The 27725-nt window shown below is 39.8% G+C and overlaps 2 protein-coding genes across 4 annotated transcripts in view; both read left to right on the plus strand.

The window, feature by feature from the left end:
• The first annotated feature begins 536 nt into the window (after positions 1-536).
• LOC122405337 (copper homeostasis protein cutC homolog) lies at positions 537-2193 on the plus strand. The gene is made up of 3 exons (XM_043410008.1): positions 537-665; positions 812-1003; positions 1106-2193. Exon 3 carries the CDS (start codon positions 1106-1108, stop codon positions 1823-1825), a length of 720 nt encoding a protein of 239 aa, XP_043265943.1. The 5' UTR covers positions 537-665; positions 812-1003; the 3' UTR covers positions 1826-2193.
• A 2561-nt stretch (positions 2194-4754) lies between these two features.
• LOC122405480 (ABC transporter G family member 20) overlaps positions 4755-27725 on the plus strand; it is a 63680-nt gene continuing 40709 nt past the window's right edge. The window contains exons 1-2 of one of the 3 annotated variants that reach the window (XM_043410267.1): positions 4755-4859; positions 10955-11203. In XM_043410267.1, the coding sequence (XP_043266202.1) occupies positions 11127-11203 (77 nt within the window). In that variant the 5' untranslated portion in view covers positions 4755-4859; positions 10955-11126. Of the gene's footprint in view, positions 4860-4946; positions 5087-10954; positions 11204-27141; positions 27557-27725 lie in introns of those variants that run through there. The other 2 variants (XM_043410268.1, XM_043410269.1) reach the window with 2 other exon arrangements.

Here is a 27725-nt window from a genome sequence, read left to right on the forward strand (position 1 = left end):
GCTCCTGCTGGTCTCTACATGCCTCTACATCCCACTGCTGGCCCCTGCTGACCCCTGCTGGCCCCTGCTGACCCCTGCTGACCTTTATTGGCAACTTCTGCCATGATATATATGTATTAAAACTTTGTAAATGTAAATCTATGGCAATAAATGTTATAATTTCAAAGAATTCTATGTGTTCTCATCATTTTTTACCTTTCTCTTCCTCTTCAAATCATTACCTTAGTTATAAGACTCCCTGAAACTTCTTGGTTTCCCCGAACCCACTAGGAAGTCTTGAAACACCTCGGAAGTCCTGAAACTCAGAACTTTGCTAAAAATTCAGTGTTTCCAAGAAATTCCAGGACTTTCCAGCTGTTTCAGGGCTTTCCAGCTGTTTCAGGACTTTCCAACTGGCCCGGGGTTTCCAAAATTTTAAGCCGTTTCAGGACTTTCCAATTGTTTCAGGACTTTCCAGCTGTTTCAGGTTCTACCGCGACAGTTCCGTGGCGCAATGATCGCGAGCGCGGCTCTACCACCGAGTATGTTACTCTGTGACTGTACTCTATGCTCTTCGTTTGACAATTGACGTGCTCGATTGGTTTTACCACGATACGTGCCGTGCTTTTAATATAGAAATACGATTACGTGTAATAAATGTTTGCAAGAAACAAGGAACAAAGAGGGTAAATATTGATTATGTAACAATACGTTTATTTGAATGCCACGTGCCGGTATTTGACATTCTTGGGGAATATTAAGATTTTTAACGTTTCGGCATTTGTTTTTAGGAATAACTTCAATGTAAAAACTAAGTAATATATATTTATAGGAATTTAAGAGAGATCCGTTTTTCTAACCAGAACATGTACCGTTAAGCACGTGTACAGAGGTCAGCGATTTGGCGTCTTCTTAGTAACATATTCCTAGTGACTTTCATTCCTCTGCGTTTCGCCGCGAAATTGACAACGCCATTGGAAACTTTCGATTCATTTATCTTATGAATCTATCTTATGAATAAACGGTAAGTACTTGAATAAAAATATTTAAAAAATTGCTCGTATATGTTATATCGTATCAACGGCCGAATATACTACAGTACACTCTTCCATTAAACTGTATTCAGATGGAAATTTGTATCGACTGCCTCGAATCAGCGCGAAACGCGATCGAGGGTGGTGCAACGAGGCTCGAAGTCTGCGTATCTTTGTCCGAGGGTGGTTTGACCCCGACACCTGGTCTCGTAAGAAAAATCAAAAGCTTCTCGCCGGTACCCATCTACGTGATGCTTCGATTACGCGCCGGTGGCTTTGCGTACACGGAAGAAGACATGGACGTGATGTTACAAGATCTAAAAATCCTCAAGGATCACGGCGCAGACGGTTTCGTGTTCGGGGCGTTGACGTCGAACAACGAAGTCGACGAAGAATTTTGTAAGAGCGTTCTGTCCGCCGCTGGTCCTTTACCAGTTACATTTCATCGAGCTTTCGACGAGGTCAACGACCCCATAAAGTCATTGGACACCTTGATAAAGCTCGGTTTCGAGAGAGTCTTAACTTCCGGTCAGAGGGACACGGCTGACGAAGGTCTTGAGTTGATAAAACGGCTCGTTGAAAGGGCTCGAGATAAGATTATTATTATGCCAGGTTCCGGGATTACTAAGGATAATATTCTGAGAGTGAAAAGCGTCTCCGGGGCGAAGGAATTCCACGCTTCCGCTAAGAAGAGGGCGGTTTTCGCCGGAGGGAACAGAATTAAAATTGGCTCGAGCAAGGAGAATTGCGCGATGGTGACCGACAGCGAGTTGGTTAGAAAAATGGTGGACGTTGTAACGATCCGATCGTGATAGTATGCATGTTTAAACCGAGATATTGCCCTGAAACACGCGGACCTGTTTCTTGCGTAACGAATCGATGAATTTCACACCTAACGATCGATCATCTAACACCTTTAACACCGACGACGCACTCTTGACATTTCGGTTAGAAACCTGGTGCACTAGCATTTTAGAAAATTTCATAATTAACGAGCATCGATTATTCGTGTGGAATATTATTAGAAGGGTATCTGTATGATTTTTGCTCAAGGAAGTCGACGATTTTCGAAACGCGAGAAAATACTTGGACTTGAAAATAAGTACACGACTGTAGCGTGGTTACTTCGCTGCGGGTAAGACGCGGAGAATTCGTAGGACAGAAAAATTTTAACGGCAGATTCCAGAGGCCAAAATAAGACGAAAATCAAGAATACCAATTTGTCGATGGAGGCTTCGTTAAAAAGTTATTAACAATTAAATTCAAAAATCTCAAATCGTTCTGGAAAAATTATTTTCGGTTGCGGGGGTAAATTGCAATCATTTTCGGTGAATAGACATACCCCCGAAATCCTGCCCACTTTCTGGAAAAAAATTCGAGAAGGTGTGAAATTTTTCGACGGAAAAAGAAAATATCAAATCGTTTTGGAAAAATTATTTTCGGCTGCGGGGGTCAATTACAATCATATTTGGTGAATACACATACCCTCGAAATCCTACGCACTTTCGAGAAAAAAATTCCTTATTAAATTTTGTTGACAAAAAAGAAAAATTTCAAATCGTTATGGGAAAATTATTTTCGGCTGCGGGGGTCAATTATAATCATTCTTGGTTATTACACATATCCGCGAAATCCTGCGCACTTCCGAGAAAAAAATTCCTTATTAAATTTTGTTGACGAAAAAGAAAAATTTCAAATCGTTATGGGAAAATTATTTTCGGCTGCGGGGGTCAATTATAATCATTCTTGGTTATTACACATACCCGCGAAATCCTGCGCACTTTCGAGAAAAAAATTCCTTATTAAATTTTGTTGACGAAAAAGAAAAATTTCAAATCGTTATGGGAAAATTATTTTCGGTTGCGGGGGTCAATTACAATCATTTTCGGCGAATGGACATACCCCCGAAATCTGGCGCATTTTCGGGGAAAAAATTCAGTACGGGAGGAACTTTGAACGTTAATAACTTTTTAACGAAGCCTCCATCAACAAATTGGTATTCTTGATTTTCGTCTTACTTTGGCCTCTAGAATTCCCCATTAAAATTTTTCCCACGGTTGGCCAGATACCCTGTATATAGCAACCGAAGGGTCAGTCGAGCGCTTGTGAGAACGCGATCCCTCTGGTGGCGAGCGTGGGAGGCGACGCCACACGACCATTTTAGTAATCGGTGGTAATATCTATAAGCCGTTTTAAAATAAATTATTATTGGTAGCGTTGGCACCGACTATTCCAATATGTTTGCAAACGCTGGGAATTTATTAGAGATATAATCTCAATCCGCAAACACGGTCAACCAAGTACAAATGAATTCGATGTTGCATCTGCGAGTAAATTTGATCGCTGATCGTCGCGAAGGTGGCCGAGACAAAAACGAAAATGCTTGGTAACGTAACCATCGATCCATCAATCGTCGACGTTTTGCAACAATTTTTCTTTTTTTTTTTCCCCCCGTGACGTAATTTTGCATACAGATTATAGAAATTAGCAGAAGATCCCTGCTAATGTCTAGCGTCCATTATTGTATTATTCACGGCGCGTGACCTCGATAGGCTTTGCCTCTCGGTGTACAAAGTACAATCTTTATTTCGCTTGTTCTTTCCATCGAAGGCGATATACTGTAAATAAATAAATAAATCCGAGAAACGATCTCTTTACGAAAAATTGGAAATCGCACGTCACCGGAAACAGTCGTAAACACTGCGTACAACAACTTTCGCTGAAACATTTTTTTTCTACAACTAGTTTGCTAATAAATTCATGCGACACCGGTTAAAATGGCTGGCTCCGTGTAAAATGCAACTGGGTCTTGATCGCCGAACGATGCTCGGCAACGTTATTTTTAAGCCCTCCCCTAAACGCGAAACACGATTTGTAATCTAGGAAGCATCGAATCTCGCGAGTAACGCGAAAGTAATGCTCGCGCCCGACGATGATTTCTCCGGATTAAGATTATTACGGGGTAAATCGAATAAATAGAACCTGGAGAATATTAATTGGCGACTTAAAAGTTTCCAATCGTCGTATAAGGTTAAAGAGAAGAGAAGAAAATGGCGGAGACTGCTTCGAAAAGTAAAAGGAGACGGAAGAACAAAACTGATCCAACGAACACCAAGATACATTTTATTTGGAACCGTAGCGAACGCGAAGGAACCGTTTGGGCTCCAGCGAGAATGCAGTCGGTCCGTGGTTTCGTCCGATTCTAGTCGTATCACCATAAACACGTACGCGTTAAATGTAAATACATATTCCAATAAGCCCATCACATACCATTATCATTCGCGTTCAAATTGTAATGACTTCACGGTACGTCCACGTAGATGGAATCTGCGTTACGTGCTAGAAATTATGCATGAGACAAGATTGCCTATTCCGTGCGGTCGCGGAGAACAGCGTACGGATCGTTGGATGATTCAGAACCGATGAGATTATCCCGCGACAGTTCCCGACGAGTCGAAGATCCGTCTCGTTCGATTGGACCGGAGGCGTACGTAACGGACACGGAATAGAATTACGATCGCGAATGGTCGGTGAATCTCGGTAAGCAAGGGTTCCTCGTACGCGGAAGACGATCGACGCGACGGTCAAATTAAAGCGACTCCGGCCCCACTCTGGCGACGGGAACAAGAAGTTTCGTGGATTTTGTAACCGTCACGGTGAGAACCACTGGCGTGGAGTGTGCGTTGGCGGCGCGATGTTGCTCGACTGGTCAGCCAGAGGTCCTCGTCTGTCGTCTCTGGCCGCGCGGCGGTCAGTGCGAGGAAGACGTTCAGACGGCTCGGGCGTTCTGATCCATGCACTCCGCTGTCGTCCTTCCATCTCTCCGTGCACGACGACGCGCACACGGTAAACATCAAATAGATTTCCCTAATCTCCCGTATTTCACCCGATCATTCGGTTTCGCGTGGAAGATCTCGGACAGTGAACGTCTCGGTCGACACGAGATCCCGTCGATTCGAATTCGCGTTCGTTCGATAAAACACGCGTGTGTTATTCGGGACAAGTTCACGTGCTATTTTATACGAACGCGCGTAAACATCGGCGGATTAATTCGAACCGAGAGAGGTACAGAGGTAAACTTGGCCAATGTTTTTAAAATAAACGCGTCTGCCGATTGCGCGATAGATTTCTCGCATCGATGCACGGCCGACGTGCAACGAATTTTGCATACGTTACGAGCCTTACGAAATCTCGAGGAAGCAACGCCGGAGGCACGGACGTGAAATTTCGAAAGGGACTTTGCGTTCCCCGATCTGTCCGCGAGTTCGAACGATACTTGTCCGCGCGCACGTTACAATGTTCAATGGATCGATCCGTTTTCGGTGAGACTCGTATCGAATATCGAACATCGATCTTTCGTACCGACCGATGGGAAGCAAATTAGAAAGCGTCGGGTCAAAACGGATTTTGTCGAACGTTTGTTTCCGACGAATTTTTTCAATAGAAACTTGCGAATACAAGCTCGACGAAGTAAAGACGACGTTTCTAAATAGAAATTGGTGAAAATGGTCGGGACGTACGTTGGTTCCTTGGCCTTAAAAACGCGCTTCGCTTCGAAAACCGAGAAAGTCATCCGTCGGATGAACTCGCGTGATTTACGATGCTCTCGACTCGCAGGCAAGTTTCGAGCGACCTACAAACATATTTTCCCCATTTAATCTCGCGCTGCACCTTGGATCCCTCGGTAAATTACATAGAGGCAATGGCAACGTTGTCCTTTTCGTCCGTTCGCGAGACGAGCAAATGGCGATATGGAGGATCAGGTTACGCGTAACGGTACTTACATTTGGTTCGTCTGCGATCGTTTCCGGCGACGAAAAGAGAAGCAAAATCCCGACTACTTTTACCTGTTTACGTAACACGAGACGGAAAAGAATTTGTCGAACGGGCTGAATAACAATCGAAAACTCGTCGTGCGATGCATACGCAACACTTTCACATAACACCGAGACACCGCATAAATTGCATAAATTCGTGCGGTGACCGGAGCCACGCGGGTCAATTTAGAAGACGGTGTATTCTTTCGAATCGTACGAAGATCGTGTTATTTCCGACACCATTCCAGCCGTCGGTTTATCCGAGCCACGGGAATGAAATCCTACGCGACAATTATCCGCCACGAGATCGAGGCAACGAGGTTCCTTCGTGTCAAAGCGATTCTTTGTTTCGCTTTGTTTCCGTACAACTTCACGTTCGCTCGAGGCATATCCACCGTTCGCAATTAAATCGCCTACAATCTTAATTATTCATTTATATAGAGAATATTCATTTATAATTCATATACAAAAATGATTGTAATTGACCCTGGGAAAGATTTTAATGGGAGATTCTGGAGGCCAAAATACAACGAAAATCAAGAATACCAATTTGTTGATCGAATCTTCGTTAAAAAGTTATTAACGTTTAAAGTTCCACCCGTATTGAATTTTTTTCTCGAAATTGCGCAAGATTTCGGGGTTATGTCTGTTCACCAAAAATGATTGTAATTGAACCTCGCAACTGAACATAATTTTTTCAGAACGATTTGGAATTTTTTTTTTCCGTCGAAAAATTTCACACCTTCTCGAATTTTTTTCTAGAAAGTGGGTAGGATTTCGGGGGTATGTCTGTTCACCAAAAATTATTATAATTGACCCCCGCAACCGAAAATAATTTTTCCAGACCGATTTGGAATTGTTTAATTTTGTCGAAAAATTTGTCCACCTACTCGAATTTTTTTCTCGAAACTGCGTGGGATTTCGGGGGTATGTCTATTGACCAAAAATGATTGCAATCGACCCCCGCAACCGAAAATAATTTTTGCAGAATGATTTGAAAATTTTAATTTTGTCGAAAAATTTGTCCACCTGCTCGAATTTTTTTCTCGAAACTGCGTGGGATTTCGGGGGTACGTCTATTCACCAATAATGATTGCAATCGACCCCCGCAACCGAAAATAATTTTTGCAGAATGATTTGAAAATTTTAATTTTGTCGAAAAATTTGTCCACCTGCTCGAATTTTTTTCTCGAAACTGCGTGGGATTTCGGGGGTACGTCTATTCACCAATAATGATTGCAATCGACCCCCGCAACCGAAAATAATTTTTGCAGAATGATTTGAAAATTTTAATTTTGTCGAAAAATTTGTCCACATGCTCGAATTTTTTTCTCAAAACTGCGTGGGATTTCGAGGGTTTGTCTATTGACCAAAAATGATTGCAATCGACCCCCTCGACCGAATATAATTTTTGCAGAATGATTTGGAATTTTTTAATTTTGTCGAAAAATTTGTCCACCTGCTCGAATTTTTTTCTCGAAACTGCGTGGGATTTCGGGAGTACGTCTATTCACAAAAAATGATTGCAATCGACCCCTTCGACCGAAAATAATTTTTCCAGACCGATTTGGAATTGTTTAATTTAATTGTTAATAACTTTTTAACGACGCCTCTGTCAAGAAATTGATATTCTTGATTTTCGTCGTATTTTGGCCTCTAGAATCACCCATTAAAATTTTTGCCAGGGTTGGCCGAGCACCCTGTATAGAATCGAACGGGACGCGGTATTATTTTTCCACGATAAAGGATAGCGAGGCCGTGGCAAGTTATTGCTTCCAGCCGGAGACTGTTGCGTTTGTAAAGCGGCACGTACAGGCCACTCTCCAATGGCAACTGGTAAAGTCGTCTTGTTCTCGGAGAACACGATAAAGAAACGATCCAGATTTACGCCACCTCTGTGTCCGATCAAAGGACGCGAATACACACGTTCGCGATTAACACTCGCGATTCGCTTCGCGGTGCCCGGGAATGCGATAACTTTTTTACAGAAATTTCATTTACGTACTGGAAATTATCGATGAACGTCAACGCGGAGATACGTGGCGCGTTTTAACGTTACATTAAAATGCTGTTTTTTTCTTTTAATTACAGCATATTATTCGTATCATTATATTAACCGAATCGAACGTTCCGTGACGTTGAGTCTCGAACGCCGAACGCATAAGTAAAATCGACGTCGTTCCGTTAAGCCGGTGTTAATGATGGCCAAAGAGCAACGAAATGGACGCTAATTCGTTGTCTTTGCGGTGATCGTTAACGGGCGTTGGGCCGACCAAGGTCTCCTCCGGACGCGTTAATTAATCAGTACCGCGAATCTGACGTGGCATATTAAACGATCGAGAGTGTCGACCTCTTCCTGCGAGCATTTTCGTGGCGCTTCCGGTCGAGCCGATGAAAGCTCTACTTTCTTACGCGGTCAACGACGCGTCGCCGCGTTTCTTTCCCGGCCGGGGGCACACACAATAGGCCCTCGATTACGAGCACAACCAGAGACACGCTGCTTAACAGTTCCCCAACTCCCACGCAATCGATAGCGCAGCGTAACCAGAGCTCGGGCAACCGATACTCGCCTCTCCTTTCCTCTCGACAAAAACCCATTTATACACTTTTCACTGTATCTAAATTTATAACAAATTAATCATTCACATATTTCTTTATTTTTTTCATTTATTCATTTATCACACTTCGATCTTTAATCTTATTAATAAAATCAATGAAACGGGAGCTTTAACCCCAAAAATATAACAATTCCTATCTTAAAATATTTCTTATACATTTGCATATTAAAATTGCCCATAAACGTACGGATATCCGCATTAATAATTTAAAGCGAACGATCGCCAGGAATCTCGCCAAGAAAAGGAGAGTCTTTTCCTCGACACTTTCACCCCCAACCACTATTTTTCAAACTGTGGTCTTACGATCCCGGGAGCAAATAATTTTGCAACTCAAACCCTTCTTTCTGTCAATAAATTATCTTGGAAATTTTATTTTTCTTTTCTATCGGAGTACGCCTTCGAACTTTTAGGAAATTACGATGCTGTAACCGGGCCCCGTTGGTCACGACTGTTCGGTTTTCTATCCGTTTCGCGACTTGGCGAACGATGTTCCGCGCTCCACCGACGACGATCTCGATCGCCGGCCACCGTGACGAAATTCTTGCTTCCTCGAGGAATAACGATTTCTAGGAATCCCCGGTGCACATTCGCGCACGATAACGCGACGGAATCTTCGGTTTCGGTGTTTTCTCAAGGTCCACGACGCGTCAGAGACGATCAGCTTTTTTAGTTTCACGTAATTTCGTAGCGTGGCGCATATTGGCGGACCAACGCCATCTTCTATTCGACTGTCAGAGTCGTTCTGCACCGCGCTTTCTTCGTAACGACCTCGACACGCATGCGCGGTGATTACCAGCCGCTGCTGAAACGATTCCAGTTTCCATCGTCGGGCCAGAATCGAATTCCAGTTGAATTTCCATATTCCGTTCGAGAAACATTTGCCAATATTTCCGTGTCTTTGCGAAATTACTGGTTTCGGGGTATGACGCCGTCGGCTGCGTAACAACGGAAACTCGTTCTCTCGCGTCGCGCGTTCGGGCAAATATTTGCATTGTAAATCGCGACGCGCCATCGACGCTGCTCGAAAGTCCTACAAATAATGGCTGACGAACATTTCGCGTTGCGTCAACGTTACGGAACAGCGTCGTTAATTTGGTTCGCCTTTTTCCTTCCTTCCACGGCCGTTGAACGAGTCTGGCAGTTAACTGCAAACTAACCTAATTATCGGAAATAAATGCTATCGGGTGTCTGCGTCTGACAAAAATAGTTTGAAAATTTTTTTAGGAGAAAATAATAATATTCTTGGTATTATTAAATGAAAAGGGCCTTGGGAGGATGTTTTAATTGACTGCAAACTAACTTAATGTTGGAAATAAATGCTTTCGAGTGTCTGCGTCTGACAAAAATAGTTTGCAAATTTTTTTAGGAGAAAATAATAATGTTCTTGGTATTATTAAATGAAAAGAGCCTTGGGACGGTGTTTCAATTAACTGGAAATAGACTTAATATCGTAGCAGGTATAAACCACTGGGGAAAATAAATCTGCGTTTGACAAAAATAGTTTGAAAATTATTTAAGGTTAAAATAATAATATTCTTGGTATTATTAAATAGAAAGGGCCTTGGGACGATGTTTCAACTAATTGCAAACTAACTTAATGTTGGAAATAAATGCTATCGAGTGTCTGCGTCTGACAAAAATAATCTGAAAATTTTTTAAGGTTAAAATAATAATATTCTTGGTATTATTAAATAGAAAGGGCCTTGGGACGATGTTTCAACTAATTGCAAACTAACTTAATGTTGGAAATAAATGCTATCGAGTGTCTGCGTCTGACAAAAATAATCTGAAAATTTTTTAAGGTTAAAATAATAATATTCTTGGTATTATTAAATGGTAAGGGCATTGAGACGATGTTTCGTCCAGATTTTCCTTCGTTTCAAGTAACTAGAGACTGATTCGATAGGGGTGGTATGTGTGTGGCGTCAGCTCCCGTGTTCGCCACCAGGGGGGTTCGCGCTCTCGCAAGCGCTCGACCAACTATCCTATATCCTTGCATAGCCTGCTAGAAAGCCTTGCTAATGACCAAGACCACTAACGAAGATGTGAAAATGAATGCTATCCGGTGTCCTGCGTGCTTTAAAAATAGTTTTAAAATTAGTTCGCGGGAGAATAATAATATTGTTGCTATTATTAAATGAGAATAACCTCGAGACGATGTTTCATCCAGATTTTGCTGCGTCAGCCTCATCATCCGGACGCGTAAACATCAATCATTTTCCTCGAACGTCTAAAATCGAACGAATTAAAATTGCTTTTAGGTTTTACTGTTCGAGCGTCGTTTTCGAAATACGACCGATCGAAAATAAAATTCCACCGATCACCGGTTGAAACTGATTGGCGATTAATGGCAGTTAATGATCTATGCTCGCCCCGACGATCGAGAGTTACTAACCTTACCGACTAACAGATCTGGAACGAAACGCGATAATACCGCTCCCGTCTACCAAAGATATTAATTATTATCATCGAACGGAATGGCAAAAAATCCTATTCGATTTTCCAGCGATCGCGATCGCGTACGAAGAACACCGTGACGCATTCTCGGCGGAGAGTACGAATGGGCAAGATGCATCGTCGTTGACGCTCCAGGAAATTCTCATCGGGATATCTGATCGTTCACGAAACCCTTTGATACTCGTTCGAGCGTAATCATCTCGTGGGAATCGCGGATCGATATGGAGACGAAGACCGACCCGAAACAGAGGGAGAAGATCAAGAAGATGTTCAGCTGGAGCGACGGGCTACCTGCCGAGTGAGTAACTAAATATAGCTGGAAACACCATTTTATCGTTATATGTAAAACGGGTACGCGTTGATTTATATTACAACATCGTGGAATGTTTTTTTTTTACCAAACAGCCGTGAAATAACCAGTCGCCAAGATGTCACTTTCGTATTTATCCGTGACAATTTCACGTACGTCGTTTGTTTCTTGCACACACACACACACACACACACGTATACGAGCAAAAAGGTTGAAAATTATTGTGAATCGCATGACGGACGAAAAATGTTTGATCCAGAAAAGAGCTGGAGCGAGCAAATAATACCAACGACGACGGTACTTTTTATTAGGTCGTCGCGTATGTTCGTTTTGTACTGCAACATCAAGCTGTATTTAAAACATACAGGGTGTTCGATAACCCGTGGGAAAAATTTTAATGGGGGATTCTAGGGGTTAAAATAAGACGAAAATCAAGAATACCAATTTGTTGATGGAGGCTCCGTTAAAAAGTTATTAACGTTTAAAGTTCCACCAGTATTTAATTTTTTTCTCGAAAATGTGCAAGATTTCGGGGTTATGTCTCTTCATCAAAAATTATTATAATTGAACCCCGTACCTGAAAATAATTTTTTCAGAACAATTTGAAATTTTTTTTTTCCGTCGAAAGATTTCAGACCTTCTCGAATTTTTTTCTAGAAAGTGCGCAAGATTTTGGGGTTAGGTTTATTCACCAAAAATTATTATAATTGAACCCCGTACCCGAGAATAATTTTTCCAGAACGATTCGAAGTTTTTTTTTTTCGTCGAAAAATTGAGGCACTTAAGTAAGATTTTCGGTAAGGAATTTTTTTCTCGAAAGTGAGTAGGATTTCGGGGGTATGTGTAACGACCAAAAATTATTGTAATTGACCGCTGTAAGAGAAAGTAATTTTTTCAGAACGATTTGAAAAATTTTTTTTTCGCCGAAAAACTTCAGTACCTTCTCGAATTTTTTTCTAGAAAGCGGGTAGGATTTCGGGGGTATGTGTAATGGCAAAAAATGATTATAATTGACCCCCGTAACCGAATATAATTTTTCCAAAACGATTTGAGATTTTTTAATTTAATTGTTAATAACTTTTTAACGAAGCCTCAAACGAAAAATTGATATTCTTGATTTTCGTCTTATTTTGGCCTCTAGAATTCCCCATCAAAATTTTTCCCACCGGTGCCTGAACACCCTGTATAAGAGTTTATGTAAGATATTGAAATGTTTTTTTTTTTTTATAAAATCGAAAATTAATCCTCAATTTCCTTCAATTTAATATTGATCGAAACTAGAAGAAGGTAGAGTAAGGTAGTGTAACTTCTCAGACCTCTGGCATTTTGGTGCTAGCCAGGTCATTAAAAGGCAAATAAGCGAATCTTGCTAGGAACGTCAGATTCGAAGAAGTCCGGTTGTTAAAAGGTGCACGTAGATACGAGTTTTCTAGCGACGTCGAATCGCCGCGAGGAAACGGACTTGAGAAATACCGTGTAAATAAGAGTCGTAGAGGGGCTTGGCCGTCAGCTCGCGTTACCAACGATTCCGATTTTTACCGTCGCGACGCTAAGAAACGCGCGAGTTTTTGCGACGTATCCGCGCCGGACGATTTTGTAACCTGTTGCAAGAACGTGACCGGTGCACGAAACCCACCAATTCCACTCGAATACATATCGCCGTTTTATGGAAATTCGATTCCGGTTTTCAGCTCCGCCACCGGGTATATTAACCCATCCGCGGATCTCGATTCCCTTTCTTTTCATCGCGATATTACAATCGTGCATCTTCCACGCTCTTCCACGCTACAGGTTCTACGAAACGAAATCTTTTTCATAGTGCCTTGGAGCCTGATTGAATAAATAAAATTTCCAATTTATGTAAATATGCAAAAATGTAAGAAATACTTAAAAGAAGATAGGAATTACTATATCGAGGGGACGAGACAACCCCCTACAAAGCTTCCATTTTCTTAATTTTATTAAGAAAAATATTAATTTCTATAAGGATCCACAGTCTACTTGTGAGAAATAAAATATAATAATTTATTCACAATCTAATCTATATATCATCTCTACAAAGCTGCCATTTTGTTAATTTTATTAAGAAAAATGTTAATTTCCATAAGGATCCACAGTCTACTTGTGAGAAATAAAATACAACAATCTATTCACAATTTAATCTATATATCATCTCTACAAAGCTGCCATTTTGTTAATTGTATTAAGAAAAATATTAATTTCTATAAGGATCCAGTCTACTTGTGAGAAATAAAATACAACAATCTATACACAATCTAATCTATATATCATCTCTACAAAGCTGCCATTTTGTTAATTGTATTAAGAAAAATATTAATTTCCATAAGGATCCACAGTCTACTTGTGAGAAATAAAATATAATAATTTATTCACAATTTAATCTATATATCATCTCTACAAAGCTGCCATTTTGTTAATTGTATTTATAAAAATATTAATTTCCATAAGGATCCACAGTCTACTTGTGAGAAATAAAATACAACAATCTATTCACAATCTAATCTATATATCATCTCTACAAAGCTGCCATTTTGTTAATTGTATTTATAAAAATATTAATTTCCATAAGGATCCACAGTCTACTTGTGAGAAATAAAATATAATAATTTATTCACAATTTAATCTATATATCATCTCTACAAAGCTGCCATTTTGTTAATTGTATTTATAAAAATATTAATTTCCATAAGGATCCACAGTCTACTTGTGAGAAATAAAATATAATAATTTATTCACAATTTAATCTATATATCATCTCTACAAAGCTGCCATTTTGTTAATTGTATTAAGAAAAATATTAATTTCTATAAGGATCCACAGTCTACTTGTGAGAAATAAAATATAATAATTTATTCACAATCTAATGTATATATCATCTCTACAAAGCTGCCATTTTGTTAATTGTATTAAGAAAAATTTTAATTTGCATAAGGATCCACAGTCTACTTGTGAGAAATAAAATATAATAATTTATTCACAATCTAATGTATATATCATCTCTACAAAGCTGCCATTTCGTTAATTCTATTAATAAAAATCAAAGAAGTTAAAAATATTTGATCGTTGACGCAAAACTTCTTTGATTTTTATTAAAATATTTTGCTTTTGCCAAAGGAAAATGAGTTGTCGAATCGTCGTAGAGGTTTATCGTTTTTCATAAAATTCTATTATATTTTTAAAACATTGCCTCGAAACGAACATATGGGGGCGACCTAATATTTTTCGTCAACCACGTTCCGTTTCGTGTCCGTTGTAAATTGCGCAATTTTGTTAAGTTCTTTCGTAACGCGACGTGGTTAATTTCCGTCTGGCGGAACTGGATCAGAAGGGAAATCGAACGCGGAAAGCAAACACGCTGGAAATGTTTTTTTTTTCCGAGGCGCGGTGGGGAGGGTCGCGAAAATAGTCGTGGAAAATTGGAAAAGTCGGTCAGCGCGAGGCGCAAAACAAATTTTGCAAGAGCCTGCGCGGCGCGACGGTCGCACTTTGCGTCCAAGTTCGCAATCGCGCGTGAAAGTGCATCCGCGCGACGATCTACGGCGCGGACGAATAGATTCGTCCGTGGCCGCGTCGTTTTATCGCTACACGGTGAAAGGACAAACGCGTCGGCACCGTCGAAAGATCGACGACGCATCCTCGATCCGCCTGGCCTCGGAAATCTCCGACATCGATCTCTCCTCGATCCACGGTGGTCGATTTTCGAGAAATCCTGGCCAAAAGTCTAACAAATATCTTGGATTTCGATGGTCGTCAAGAATAATGGGATATATTGTAAAAATATTAAACAGCGTTTAACGCTACAACTAACGGAAGTGGAAATGATTCCTAATTTTTAATCAAAATTCTTACAAATTTACCGTGGTTTTCTAGCGTTAATTACACGTTCTAATATTGATGAAACTTGGTATAACACTATGAAAAAATACGTGTTTTTTTTTTAAGTCGTTGATATTCGTATTTAGAGGGTGTCTTTCACTTTTTTTCCGTTGCTCCCTTGCGTACCGATCCTTCGAACGTCGATGGGGGGAACCGAGTGCCAAGACTCCTCGAGAGATGGCGCCACGTTCGCCATTCTTTCGGGGAACCGAAGTCTATGTTTTCTAAAGCATCGAACGAAGAACAGAAACGCTTTTTAATCAGCTTGTCGTCGAGTCTCTGTTCATCGAACCTTTTTCACATTCTTTAATGCCAAAAATCGAACAGGAATTACCAAAAAATATTCTAAGAAAAATCTTCGACAAAAGGATTCTTAAATATTTGCGATTCATAAATAAATTGGGTAATTGGAAAAGTTAATTACATTTTCCCATTAAAGCAAGTTTACCAACGATGGTTAGCAGCGAGAATCTGGTATCGTTCGCAGCCATCTGGCGAACGTTTCGAGAAGCATTGCCACATTCTACTCGCATACGAACCCGATGGAATTAGCATAATTGTCGACTCGTGTCTGGTTAGCATGACAATGGCTATCGACTGGGCAATCGTTAAGAAGGAACGCACAGATTGCGCATTGCACGAATATAATTTTACTTGGAAAACCGTAGTAACTTTACTTGGATTCTTCGGAAGAATTATCAATAGAAATAGTAGCGGTATTTTCTTAACGATTACCACGCGTTTGCCAACCTTAAAATCTGATAACGAGGCGTGTCAGTCTCTAGAAAAAATGGTCGATCAACGTCTCCTTGTTTCTCACAAAAACCCTTAGCCTCAAAGTCGTCCTGGAGCTTCGTCCTCTTCTGACCAACGTTAGTTTTCTCTCTTGCTATCCTACCATGATAGGACATCTTAATGCGTGTAATCTACTCCCTAGCCGCTCCACGCCAAGGGGGTTCAGACCCACAATTACCAGCGCTGTCATCATCGGGGATGGGTACTTAAACGACATCTTGACCAAGTCCATCCACTATTGCACGAACGGACGTGTTTTCTCTTGGGTATTTTCTTTCTGGTCCGAGTCTACGGATGTTTCAGCAACTCATCTTTCCTACCTCCATGCGTGTACGTTCGATCGACAGGCCTGGCGAGCTTATCCATGTCAAAGAACATCGATTTGATCGGTGTATTAGTTCCACAAGTATCGAGTCTACTAGAACTTACTCTTCCTAACTCACAGTCTTAAGTACAGTTGCACGTAACACAGTTCACCCGTTTGCGTCTTGTCATCACCTCCCACGCTCGTCACCAGAGGGCTACGCTCTTGTTTCTCTCGCTAGCGTTCGACTGACCCCTCCGTTGCTATATATACGCTTCTCGAGCGATCTTTCAGTGTCTCAGCGTCAGAGACAGGGCCTGCTAGGGAGCCTTACTTTGACGAGTCTACTAGTAGGCTCCAGGACGAGAAACACCAACGTCTCTTACGATCTTTCTAGTTTTCCTTCGACTAACGAAGCAGAAGGCGCCAACACCATAAAAAAGGGGTGTTCTGGGAAGAAGGGGGTACACGTTTAGCTCGTCGAACGACTGTAAAAATTTCATTCGCGTGTACCCATCGCGTCGTGCACGGGCGGTGTCTCCTGTTAAGTGGCACAAGGTCTCTACGGAATCGAAGAGGCGCTCGCGAAGGGAAAACCCCCTGTTCCCGGGCGAGAGATTATCGACGAAACCAGAGACAAGCCCCCCGACGTTCTCAACGCTCTTCCTGGGATTTATGTAACACCAGCAGCAGCCGGACTGACCGCTTTCACGTCTATACCTTACCTTCGGCCGCATTTAGCGACCCGCCTCGATACTCCCCGCAGTGGTTTCTCGCGTCCAGACCGTACTTCTCACCCGAGACGACCGTTTCAGGGTTAAATCGACCCAATATACAGCCCCATCCATCCATTTCTCCTCGCATCAACGTTCGACAGCCAAATATTTCCTCTTCGCTATTTTACCAGTCCTCCTGTAACACGTGGAGAAGCATTGCAGGGCGATAAAATACTAAATTACTTCATAAAATTATAAAAGATCGCACAGAGCATCACTGATCGAAAAACTCAGATTTCAGAAATTTTTTTTACTATTCTATTCTAACTTCTGTAACACATTGCTTTGCAAGGCGATGAAAATTTCCCTAAAATTAAAGCAATCGTTAATTCCTACGGATAAAATACTAAATTACTCCATAAAATAATAAAAGATAGCTCAGAGCATCGTCCGGAAATTTCAGACTTCAAAAAATTGTTTTCTATTGGGTGTGTAGATGCAATACACATTCAGCTGTTTAACCCTTTGTCTGCGGCGCGTCCTAGGGAGAATCCATCAACATAGATGGCGCGATCGTCGCCATGCCTGTCGCTGCGACTGGTAACCAAAAAAGTACCCGGAGATTTAAGAGATCATTCTTACGGTTTAAAAAGAATAATAAATGCAACTAAATTAAAATATCCAATTTTTATCCAATTCCATGTCGAATCAATTGGTAAAACAGTGAAAGGTGTTGTAGTACAAAAAATACAGAGGCGTAAATTTACGTCTTTCGTATAAATATTTTTGTACGAAAGAACTTTATATTTAAAATAATTTTTAATTTGAATTAATAAATATATATTTTTTGTATATTGATAGACTTGTGAAAGCGTATATATACGGTGAATTTAAAAATATAGAATTTATTTCTAATACTCTCATTGGGAAATTAAAGTTCGTCGAGTCGTCGTTCCGGTGGTTTGCAATTTCCATTTTAAACGTTCGATGATTATTGGTTCGGTCGATCAATTTTTTCGAATAAACTTTAAAAGTCGTTTGCGACTCGTAAAAATCTTCCGTTACAAAATCGACGTCGTAATGAACTGTTAGGGACCGATCCACACGCTCGGTTGCCACGCTCGGCTGACCATATCGACTGTCACGCTATATTATTTGAACCAAGTTTACAAACGAAATTGTCAAGTCTCGTGCCCGTTTCCGACTCTTTGCCAATCGCCATTTTTCTACGATAATAACAGCAGAATTCACAAACGCGAGCTGGCTTGTATTTCGATCATCAACCGTACAAGACAGAATGAAAATCAATGGGGACTTACAACGATCGAATTATCATTCATTTATCAAAATAGGGAAAACAAAAATTTTACACAAAATCCACTGCAAGGATAATTTTAAACTTTCTAACGAAAAATTGAAATAAAAAATATATTCATTATTTTGAGTAAGCACTTCTATAACTAGATAATTAAAACAGTAATAAATAAATGAATCAGTCGAAGAAAATCATTTCTAAGCAATGCCTCTTATTATTTAAAATGGCATATCATAAAATTTTAATGGGAGATTCTAGAGGCCAAAATAAGTCGAAAATCAAGAATACAAATTTCTCGATGAAAGCTTCGTTAAAAAGTTATCAACGTTTGAAGTTCCGCCTGTGAGACGGGAACCGTGCATGCTGCACACTTTAACTTTAAAAGTTAATAACTTTTTAACGAAGCCTCGATCAACAAATTAGTATTTTTGATTTTCGTCTTATTTTGGTCTCCAGAATCCCCCATTTAAATTTTTCCCCGGGTATTTTATTTTTGCGTGTATTTCTATTTATATCGAGATCCAAATGATGTGCAATGGTTTTCAAAATGAAATAGAATTTCTCGCTTCGACGGTGGTGATTATATTAAAAATGGAATATTTTACATCGACGGTGGTAATTGGATCGAAAATTGGATATTTTCAATGAGAATCGTTTCGAAGTGGCGGATGACTGGTGGCAAAGAACTCTGGCGGAGTGGTTGTAGGGCGGTGGGTTAAATCGAGCGAGTTTTTTTAGCCACGGTTTCGATCGAGGTCTCGTCGAGGAAAGGAGACCCGACGTGGTTGACCGTGAGGAAGCGCCGCGACGAGTAAGAAGATGAAACGGGGTGACGCGGCGGAGGTAAATAGTAAAGAGGTCGCGACTAGGATGAAAATCGAGGCCCCAGCGAGTGCACGAGCACCGAAACGAACAACACTTTCGCTTTTAAACGGCGAAGGTGGCTGACACCGAGTCCGTGAGACCTTGCAGGGACCTTCCCCTCCATGTTGGGTTAACCCGCTGACAATAAGAATAAAATTTGTTCGCGTTAGACGGGCCACGCATACCGAACGAACCGCGAGACGCGGAGCCGCTCGACCAGTTTGCCTCGCGACATCCTACGGATGTCTCTGCCTCGACGAAAAACCAACAAATACGTGCGAGTATTTTTCTAAAGAATAGACGATGCTTAGAAACACCTTACAACGATGACTATGCGTCACGATTTCGAGTTGCAAGCCAGACAAAGTGTCTATGGAGGCCATTTTTAATTTCAACAATTTTCAGTCTCTTTTTGATGTGTTTCCAGATGAATACATTTAGCGAAATTGTAGAAAAATAGAACTGTTCGATAATTCAATGGGTACACTTCTTATTTTATTTATTTTGTTTATATTGCACCTCTTTTTAACTAGTATAATGTGCTTTTCATTCAATTTGTTGTTTCTTTGTATTAAGCCAGTATAGAAATAGTATAAAGAAATTATACAGTGTGAAAGATAGAAATATTTTTATTTTATTTCCAACGATAGAACTTGAGCGACATCTTACGGTGTATTTATTTGCACCAAAGAAATTAATAGGCACTCGAAGAAATATATAATGCAATGTCGAGTAAACTTTTAACAATTTATCGATCCGTCAATTTCGCGTCTAGAATTCCTCCAAAATGGCGGACCATCGTCGAGCGATTTTTACGTTTAAGTTCTTTTTTATCGAGGATCGAGACGCTTTCGATGAAAACGATCGATCGCTTTCACTTTTTCGAGGTGGCTAAATCAGCACGTGTCCTTCGCGGAGGTGCATTTTGCTTTATGGTTGATATACGGTTAATAGAGAATCGTCCAATTATCGATTCTCCTTTCTAGGCGTCGAGATCGAATCACCCGTTGCATTTTAAGCGAGTTTTTATACGCGTATCATTTCGCTGGCCTCTCCAAAAAATTCACGCCTCGAGCAAATTCGAACTTTCCTGCCTTTCTGTTCGGAGAAAGAGAAATTTACACGAAATTCTCCGAATAGCTCGGGCCACTTTGATCCGTAGATCATTTCTGCGTCGATGTTCCAAGCCTGTGGATCGATCGATAAACCGTACGCGTTCAATTGTGCAAACGTTAAGGCAAGAAACGAGCGAACTGTTTGAGAGAGGGGGGGACTATCGATAATTCGTACAATCGCGCGCAGCAATTTTCCAAAGAAAAATATGCATAATTTCCTGTTATTTAATCAGTCTTCCATTACGTCAGGGACCGTGGCCGGATTACGCAATCCCGGGGAAAGTACGGACCGTCTTGACCACTGTTATGGTCGCTGTTTCACGACCTGGATCAAACTTTGTCCACCATTCTCTTCTGTCTTTACAAATTTTTTTTTTAAACTCCGCTCTCTTCAAACCTTATCGTCAAATATGCAATTTGCACATCGTTTTGGATGGGGAAATTAATATTACAAAATACTGTTACACAGTGTTTCGTGCATATGGGAATTCATGACAAAAATCACAAATTTCGATGTAATTGATTTTCGATCTAAGATTTATTTATTTATTTCGATCCCTCAGACTGTTTATTTGGATTCCTAATACTTTTTTAAAGAGAATGAAAAGTGCATCAAATGTTGCATACAAATATAAGACGAAAATCAAGAATACTAATTTGTTGATGAAGGCTTCGTTGAAAAGTTATTAACATTTAAACTTCCGCCAGTAATGAATTTTTTTCTCGAAAATGGGTAGGATTTCGGGGTTATGTTTATTCACCAAAAATGATTGTAATTGACCCCTACAACTAAAAATAATTTTTTTAGAACGATTTGAAATTTTGAATTTTGTCGAAAAATTTGTCCACCTACTGAATTTTTTTCTCGAAAGTGGATAAGATTTCGAGGATATGTCTATTCACCGAAAATGATTGTATATGACCTCCCTAGCTAAAAATAATTTTTTCCGAACGATTTAACATTTTTTAATTTTGACGAAAAATTCCACCCATTCACGAATTTTTTTCTAGAAAATGGGTAGGAATTCGGTGGTGTGTCTATTCACCAAAAATGATTGTAATTGATCTCTCTAGCTAAAAATAATTTTTTTTAAACAGTTTGAAATTTTATAATTTTGTCGAAAAATTCCACCCATTCACGAATTTTTTTCTCGAAAATGGGTAGGATTTCGGGGGTATGTCTATTGACCAAAAACGATTATAATTGACCCTAGTAACTAACGATAATTTTTTTAGAACGATTTGAAATTTTTTAATTTTGGCGAAAAATTTCACCCATTCACGAATTTTTTTCTAGAAAATGGGTAGGATTTCGGGGGTATGTCTATTGACCAAAAACGATTACAATTGACCCCCACACCCGAAAATAATTTTTCCAGAATGATTTGACATTTTTTAATTTTGTCGAAAAACTTCACCCATTCACGAATTTTTTTCTAGAAAATGGGTAGGATTTCGAGGGTATGTCTATTCACCAAAAATGATTGTAATAGATCCTAGTAACTAACAATAATTTTTTTAGAACGATTGGAAATTTTTTATTTTGTCGAAAAATTTGTCCACATATTCGAATTTTTTTCTCGAAACTGCGTGGGATTTCGAGGGTATGTCTATTGACCAAAAAGGATTATAATTGAACCCCGCAGCCGAATATAATTTTTGTAGAATGATTTGGAATTTTTTAATTTTGTGGACTTTGTCCACCTACTCGAATTTTTTTCTCGAAATTGCGTGGGATTTCGGGGGTATATCTATTGACCAAAAATTATTCCAATCAACCCCCGCTACTGAAAATAATTTATCCAGAACGATTTGAAATTTTTTAATTTTACTTCACAAAAAATTGTAAAAGATTGTTAGTATTGCAAAAAAGTAAGTTTGAAAGGTATTGCACTACCGAGAATAACTTATAAAAATCAATGCATCGATTTGAAGCACCATTTTCAATTACAAACTAGTAAATTCCCCAAAAAACGAAGTATCGCGATGTATGTATCTTCATGAATATCTTAAGCTACTGATAAGTCATTTATAGATATTAATTTGTTTATTTCTGCCCATTGGACGAAACACTGTGTGTGGTAAGCAACGTAGAAAACTTTCGACGAATTCTCTATTCTCGGTTCTCTCTCTCTTTCTCGCTCGCCAACATACCGATGCTTCTTAATGTCATCGCTTCGATGGAATCACTTTCCGTTTCAGGCGTCTCGAAGCTATTCTCGAAGCATATGTTCACGGAACGCACAAGGAAACTGTTGGATTTATATTTATTCATTCGATAAACGGGGGAAGCTTCGTTACTGTGCAAAGCAGTAGAAGACAATCGATATAAGGCTACCAAATGACGATAATAAAAATGCTACAAACATGGACTGGCATTCGTAATTTCTAACAAAAATTCTTACAAATCCACTCGACTGGATTTTTGAAAATTTACCCTACTTTTCTTTAAGGGAACGAATAAACATTACTTTTCATTGCATTATACATTTCTTCGATACAAATAAATACACTGTTATTGTTGTTAATTATTCGTTAATCGAGCTATAATTCGTTTACAAGCTATCAATTATTTATTTATTTCTTTTTTGGACTAAATACTCTTTACGAAAAGGTGACCAAAATGAGAAACAACACAATTACAAGCTATCAATGATTTATTTATTTATTTTTTGAATGAATAAATACTTTTTACGAAAAGCTGACCAAAATAAGAAACAACACAATTACAAGCTATCAATGATTTATTTATTTATTTTTTGGACTAAATACTCTTTACGAAAAGGTGACCAAAATGAGAAACAACACAATTATCAAATGATTCTAAAAAACCGTAACGAATAATTATCGAACGATAGTAAAAAAAAAACGTAATGAAAAATCAGCCTAAAGCACCATTCGTTGGTAAGAATTGACGCAGTTGCGAGTCGCGAGAATTGTAGCAAAACCGTGACGCGCTTCTTTTCCTTGAACGCGTCGAGCAAGGACGAAAAGAGCTTGAAACGCGCGTGAGATCGCCAAGGATGCTAATTGCTAAAAAAAAAAAAAAACGCTTCCACGTTGCAAAAACCGTGCACTGTCACGACCGAAGCCTTACCAGACAAACCGTTTCAAACGCGTTAACAGCGAATCGGAATCATTGGGATCTAAGTAATAGAAATTGGAACGAGAAAACACCGAGTTAATAGCCCTTCGGAGACTTTTCTTCTACTGGACCACCTATGACTAACATAAACACACTTTCTCACGAAATACATATGATAGTAATTATCTCTGTTTGTGTATTTTGTTCTGTATAACCACTTTGAAACTATAATATCGTTGTTGGCCCTTAGAGGACATCTAAATGTGGGAATTTGGGGGATGCAAATGAACAAAACTCGACTATTAGCGACACACATTTGACCAGTTTGTTTTGAAAGTAGCATAAGTCCATCTATGTTAAAATCGAGATATTGAAGGGTTTGTGTTGGATTAAATTTAAAAATATGGGCAACAGATGGTAGAATAATGTTTTTTTGGGTTTCCAAGGGTGTCGAATTTATCATCCCAGTTAGCATAATTAACGTTATTTAAGAAATAATATGCTTTCGATGGCTACGATTAGTCTTACGCCACTTTCAAAATAAAATCTTAATGATTGTAAAAATAATAGTAACAAGTTGCTTCAGAATGAAAAGATCATGTAAAAATGTAACTATTAAGGTAACTCGATTTTTTTGGAAAATGGACTTACGCCACTTTCAAAGTAAAGGGCTCATTAATTAGCACGAGGCTTCGTTACAGATTAAAGATACACTTTGAGGAAATAGTACGTCAAAGGAGTAGTTTCTGCTCATCTTCGATTCAGACAGAAACTCGCGTATCTTTCACAAACGTTTCAGCCATATTTCTCGGGTTCGTTGACGATAAATGATCTAGAACCGTTTGGACAGTTCGAGTAGTCAATCATTAACGTCCAAACGATTGCTGGGAAAATTATAGTCGTCCAGACCTGCCGATTTCCGGTAAAAGAAAGTAGGAATCGACCACGTTACACTCGTGGCCGCGTGAAACGATTACGAATTTGGGAATACGTTTTTTAAAGGTTTCGTGTCTTCGATCGAGTCTTAAACGGACGAGAGAGACAGTTCGTGGTGGATCGAATCCGTAGATCGTCGATGATCGACGCGACGCATCGTTACGGTTACGCAAGATCGCGGAGTCGTGGATTCGAACGATCGCGATCTATAGGCGGGCGAAATATATGCATGTTAATCGGGAATACGCGCTGAATAACGCAGTAGGGACGACCACGGAGATTTTGCAATTATAATAATCGGTGTCGTTACGGCGTGTCTTCGTTCGTTACGTGGCCAGACGTTTCCGTATCACCGCCTCGCGATGACGCGACCCAGACGCTTTGCATGAAAAATTGATCTCGATTCCTCCTGTATAACGTGCAACAAGAAATATATACTTTAAGGCGGTTTGGAATGGATGGAAAACTTCCTAAGAGGCGGACGTGATTTTTGTTTTATGAATTGTAGGGCAATGATCGCATCAAATTTTAATATTTAACTGTGTGAATATTTAGATCATCGAAAAACGCGAAGAAACGACGAAGTGAAGAGAGGTTTGCCTCTTATCTTTGTATAACAAACACCTTGAGTTCGTAGAACCCTTGGCCAAAACAGGAAACGAATGAAACGAAATTTTGGGGAAACATTTCTGGCCACACGGTATATTTCCGGTAAAGAATTTTTTTTCTCGAAAGTGAGTAGGATTTCGGGGGTATTCCTATCCACCAAAAATGATTGTAATTGACCCTAGTAACTAACAATAATTTTTTTAGAACGATTTGAAATTTTTTAATTTTGTCGAAAAATTTGTCCACCTAGTCGAATTTTTTTCTCGAAAGTGGGTAGGAATTCGGGGGTATGTCTATTCATCAAAAATGATTGTAATTGACCCTTGTAACTAGCAATAATTTTTATAGAACGATTTGAAATTTTTTAATTTTATCGAAAAATTTCACACTTTCTCGATTTTTTTTCTCGAAAGAGGGTGGGATTTTGAGGGTATCTCTCATGACCAAAAATGATTGTAATTGATCCCCCCAAACGAAAATAATTTTTTCAGGACGATTTGAAATTTTTTTTCTTCGTCGGAAAATTTGGACACCTACCCCCTGTCGATTTTTCTTAAAAATTAGTTTTTCATTTTTAATGAATTTGTTTGACGCTCTACAGAAAAATTGTCTAATACTTTATTGTAGGTACCCATGTGCTCTACTTCAGAAAAAAGTTTCATTGAAATATATTCACTATTATAGGAGTTATAGTTTGGTGGAAAATAGCACAATTTTTATGGGGCTTTTCTCAATTTACGTGGTTAAGGAGCAACTTTTCCAATATTTTTCGAATTTCTACATATTCTTGATTAAAATACGCGTCGTTGGCATTTTTAAAAATGAAAATCGTCTAATCTGTTCAGAAGTTATGATGTTTTAAAGATGCGGATGAAATTTCGGGGAACAATTTCTGGGCCAGACATGATATTTTCGGTTAGGAATTTTTTTCTCGAAAATGAATAGGAATTCCGGGGTATGTCTATTTACCAAAAATGATTGAAATTGACCCTTGTAACTAAAAATAATTTTTTTAGAACGATTTGAAATTTTTTAATTTTGTCGAAGAATTGCACATTTTTCCCAATTTTTTTTCTCGAAAGTGGGAAGATATTGAGGGTATGTCTCATGACCAAAAATTATTGTAATTGAACCCCACGACCGAATATAATTTTTGCAGAATGATTTGGAATTTTTTAATTTTGTTGAAAAATTGGTCCACCTATTCGAATTTTTTTCTCGAAAGTGCGTGGGATTTCGAGGGTGCCTCTATTCACCAAAAATGATTAAAATTAACCCCTGGAATAGAAAATAATTTTTCCAGAACAATTTTAAATTTTTTAATTTTGTTGAAAAATTGGTCCATCTACTCGAATTTCTTTCTCGAAAACGCGTAGGATTTCGGGGGTATGTCTATTCACCAGAAATGATTGAAATTGACCCCTGGAATAGAAAATAATTTTTCCAGAATGATTTGAAACTTTTTAATTTCGCCGAAAAATTTCTGCATTTCCTGAATTTTTTTCTCGAAAATGCGTAGAATTTTGAGGGTATGTCTATTGACCAAAAATAATTGTAATTGATCCCCGCAACTAAAAATAATTTTTCCCAAATGATTTGAAATATTTGTAATTTAATTTTTTAATAATTTTTCAACGAAGCCTCAATCAAGAAATGAATATTCTTGATTTTCGTCTTATTTTGGCCTCCAGAATCTCCCATTAAAATCTTTTCCCAGAAATGCTCGAACACCCTATGTTTCATTACTGGAGGTGATTTTTGTAACGTAGCTAATCAATTTACTAATTGCCTATCGCAAATGAATATATTCGCTCTGCCCAACCTTCGAACGAAAATACACTTCAACGTGATTTTCCAATAGCTAAAAACATTCGCAACAACAACGTGTCTCCGATCCCGCGGATTCTCCTCGTCGAACAAAAGCAAACGGGGAGTTCCCCCCCGCCCGAGCGCATCACCTGAAGAAACCCGTCGGAATTCTCGCGGAATCGGCTTAAAGTTCGCGAATGGTCGTCGTAACCTAAAACGATCGCGCGAAGAAAGGGGCGAGGATCCACGGGTCGCTGAGAAGAGCGGCGAACAACCGAGGAACCGACTCGGGAAGGACGACAGGTGGAGGTAGACACTGTGGACTCTGGCAACGCAATAAAGAAAGCTCGTTCGGTGGAACGAAGACGAAACGAGCACGGTGGGGAGGGAGGTGGTGGAACGGCGACTCCACTCGAAGAGAAAGAGAGAGAGAGAATGACGTTGGCAGCCTCGAGCGGACTCACGGGCTCGATTCTGCTCGCCTCCGATCGCTTCAGTCTCGCGTCAGGACTCGAAAGTCGCGGTGGACACGACACCGAAACCGTAACCCGCGTCACGAACCACGAGAGCCCTCTCCTCGGCGTAACGCGTCCTCACCTGGACGATCGAGACGCGCTCCGGTGCTTCCCCGTATCCTCGACTCGCCGTTGTGCTTGTGCCTAGATCTCGCTTCTGTGAACATTTTCACAGAAAAGCCCACTCTGCTGCTCCGTTCCGTGAGCTAGTTCGATCCGAGGACCGATGCCCGAACCGGTCGACAGTCCACTCTCGATGACGTCCGTCCATTGCCAGGATTACACTTAGAGGATTAGTGATCGACACGAAGAAGCGTGAACGGGCGTCCACGACATCGCCGACCACAGGATTCCACGAGGTGTCCAAGGCCCAAGTCGAAGGTACGCGGTTTCGTAGGGGGTGGGGAAACGAGATCCTCGTGGGAAGGATCCATCGTAACGGGGAAATCTCATCCTTCGATCCTTTGAGTTTGCAATGACTTATCGAGGGTCTTCGAAGATCGACGAACACGCGCTTTTGACGCGATATATACGAGATATACGAGATCGT

The sequence above is a fragment of the Colletes gigas genome, unplaced genomic scaffold (assembly GCF_013123115.1).
Source record: "Colletes gigas isolate AHSC1104 unplaced genomic scaffold, ASM1312311v1 Colletes_gigas_Sc00004, whole genome shotgun sequence".
Lineage (NCBI taxonomy): Eukaryota > Metazoa > Arthropoda > Insecta > Hymenoptera > Colletidae > Colletes > Colletes gigas.

Excerpts from the sequence above, each read along its gene's own strand:
- LOC122405337 (XM_043410008.1), top strand. The coding sequence starts at position 1,106 with ATGGAAATTTGTATCGACTGCCTCGAATCAGCGCGAAACGCGATCGAG.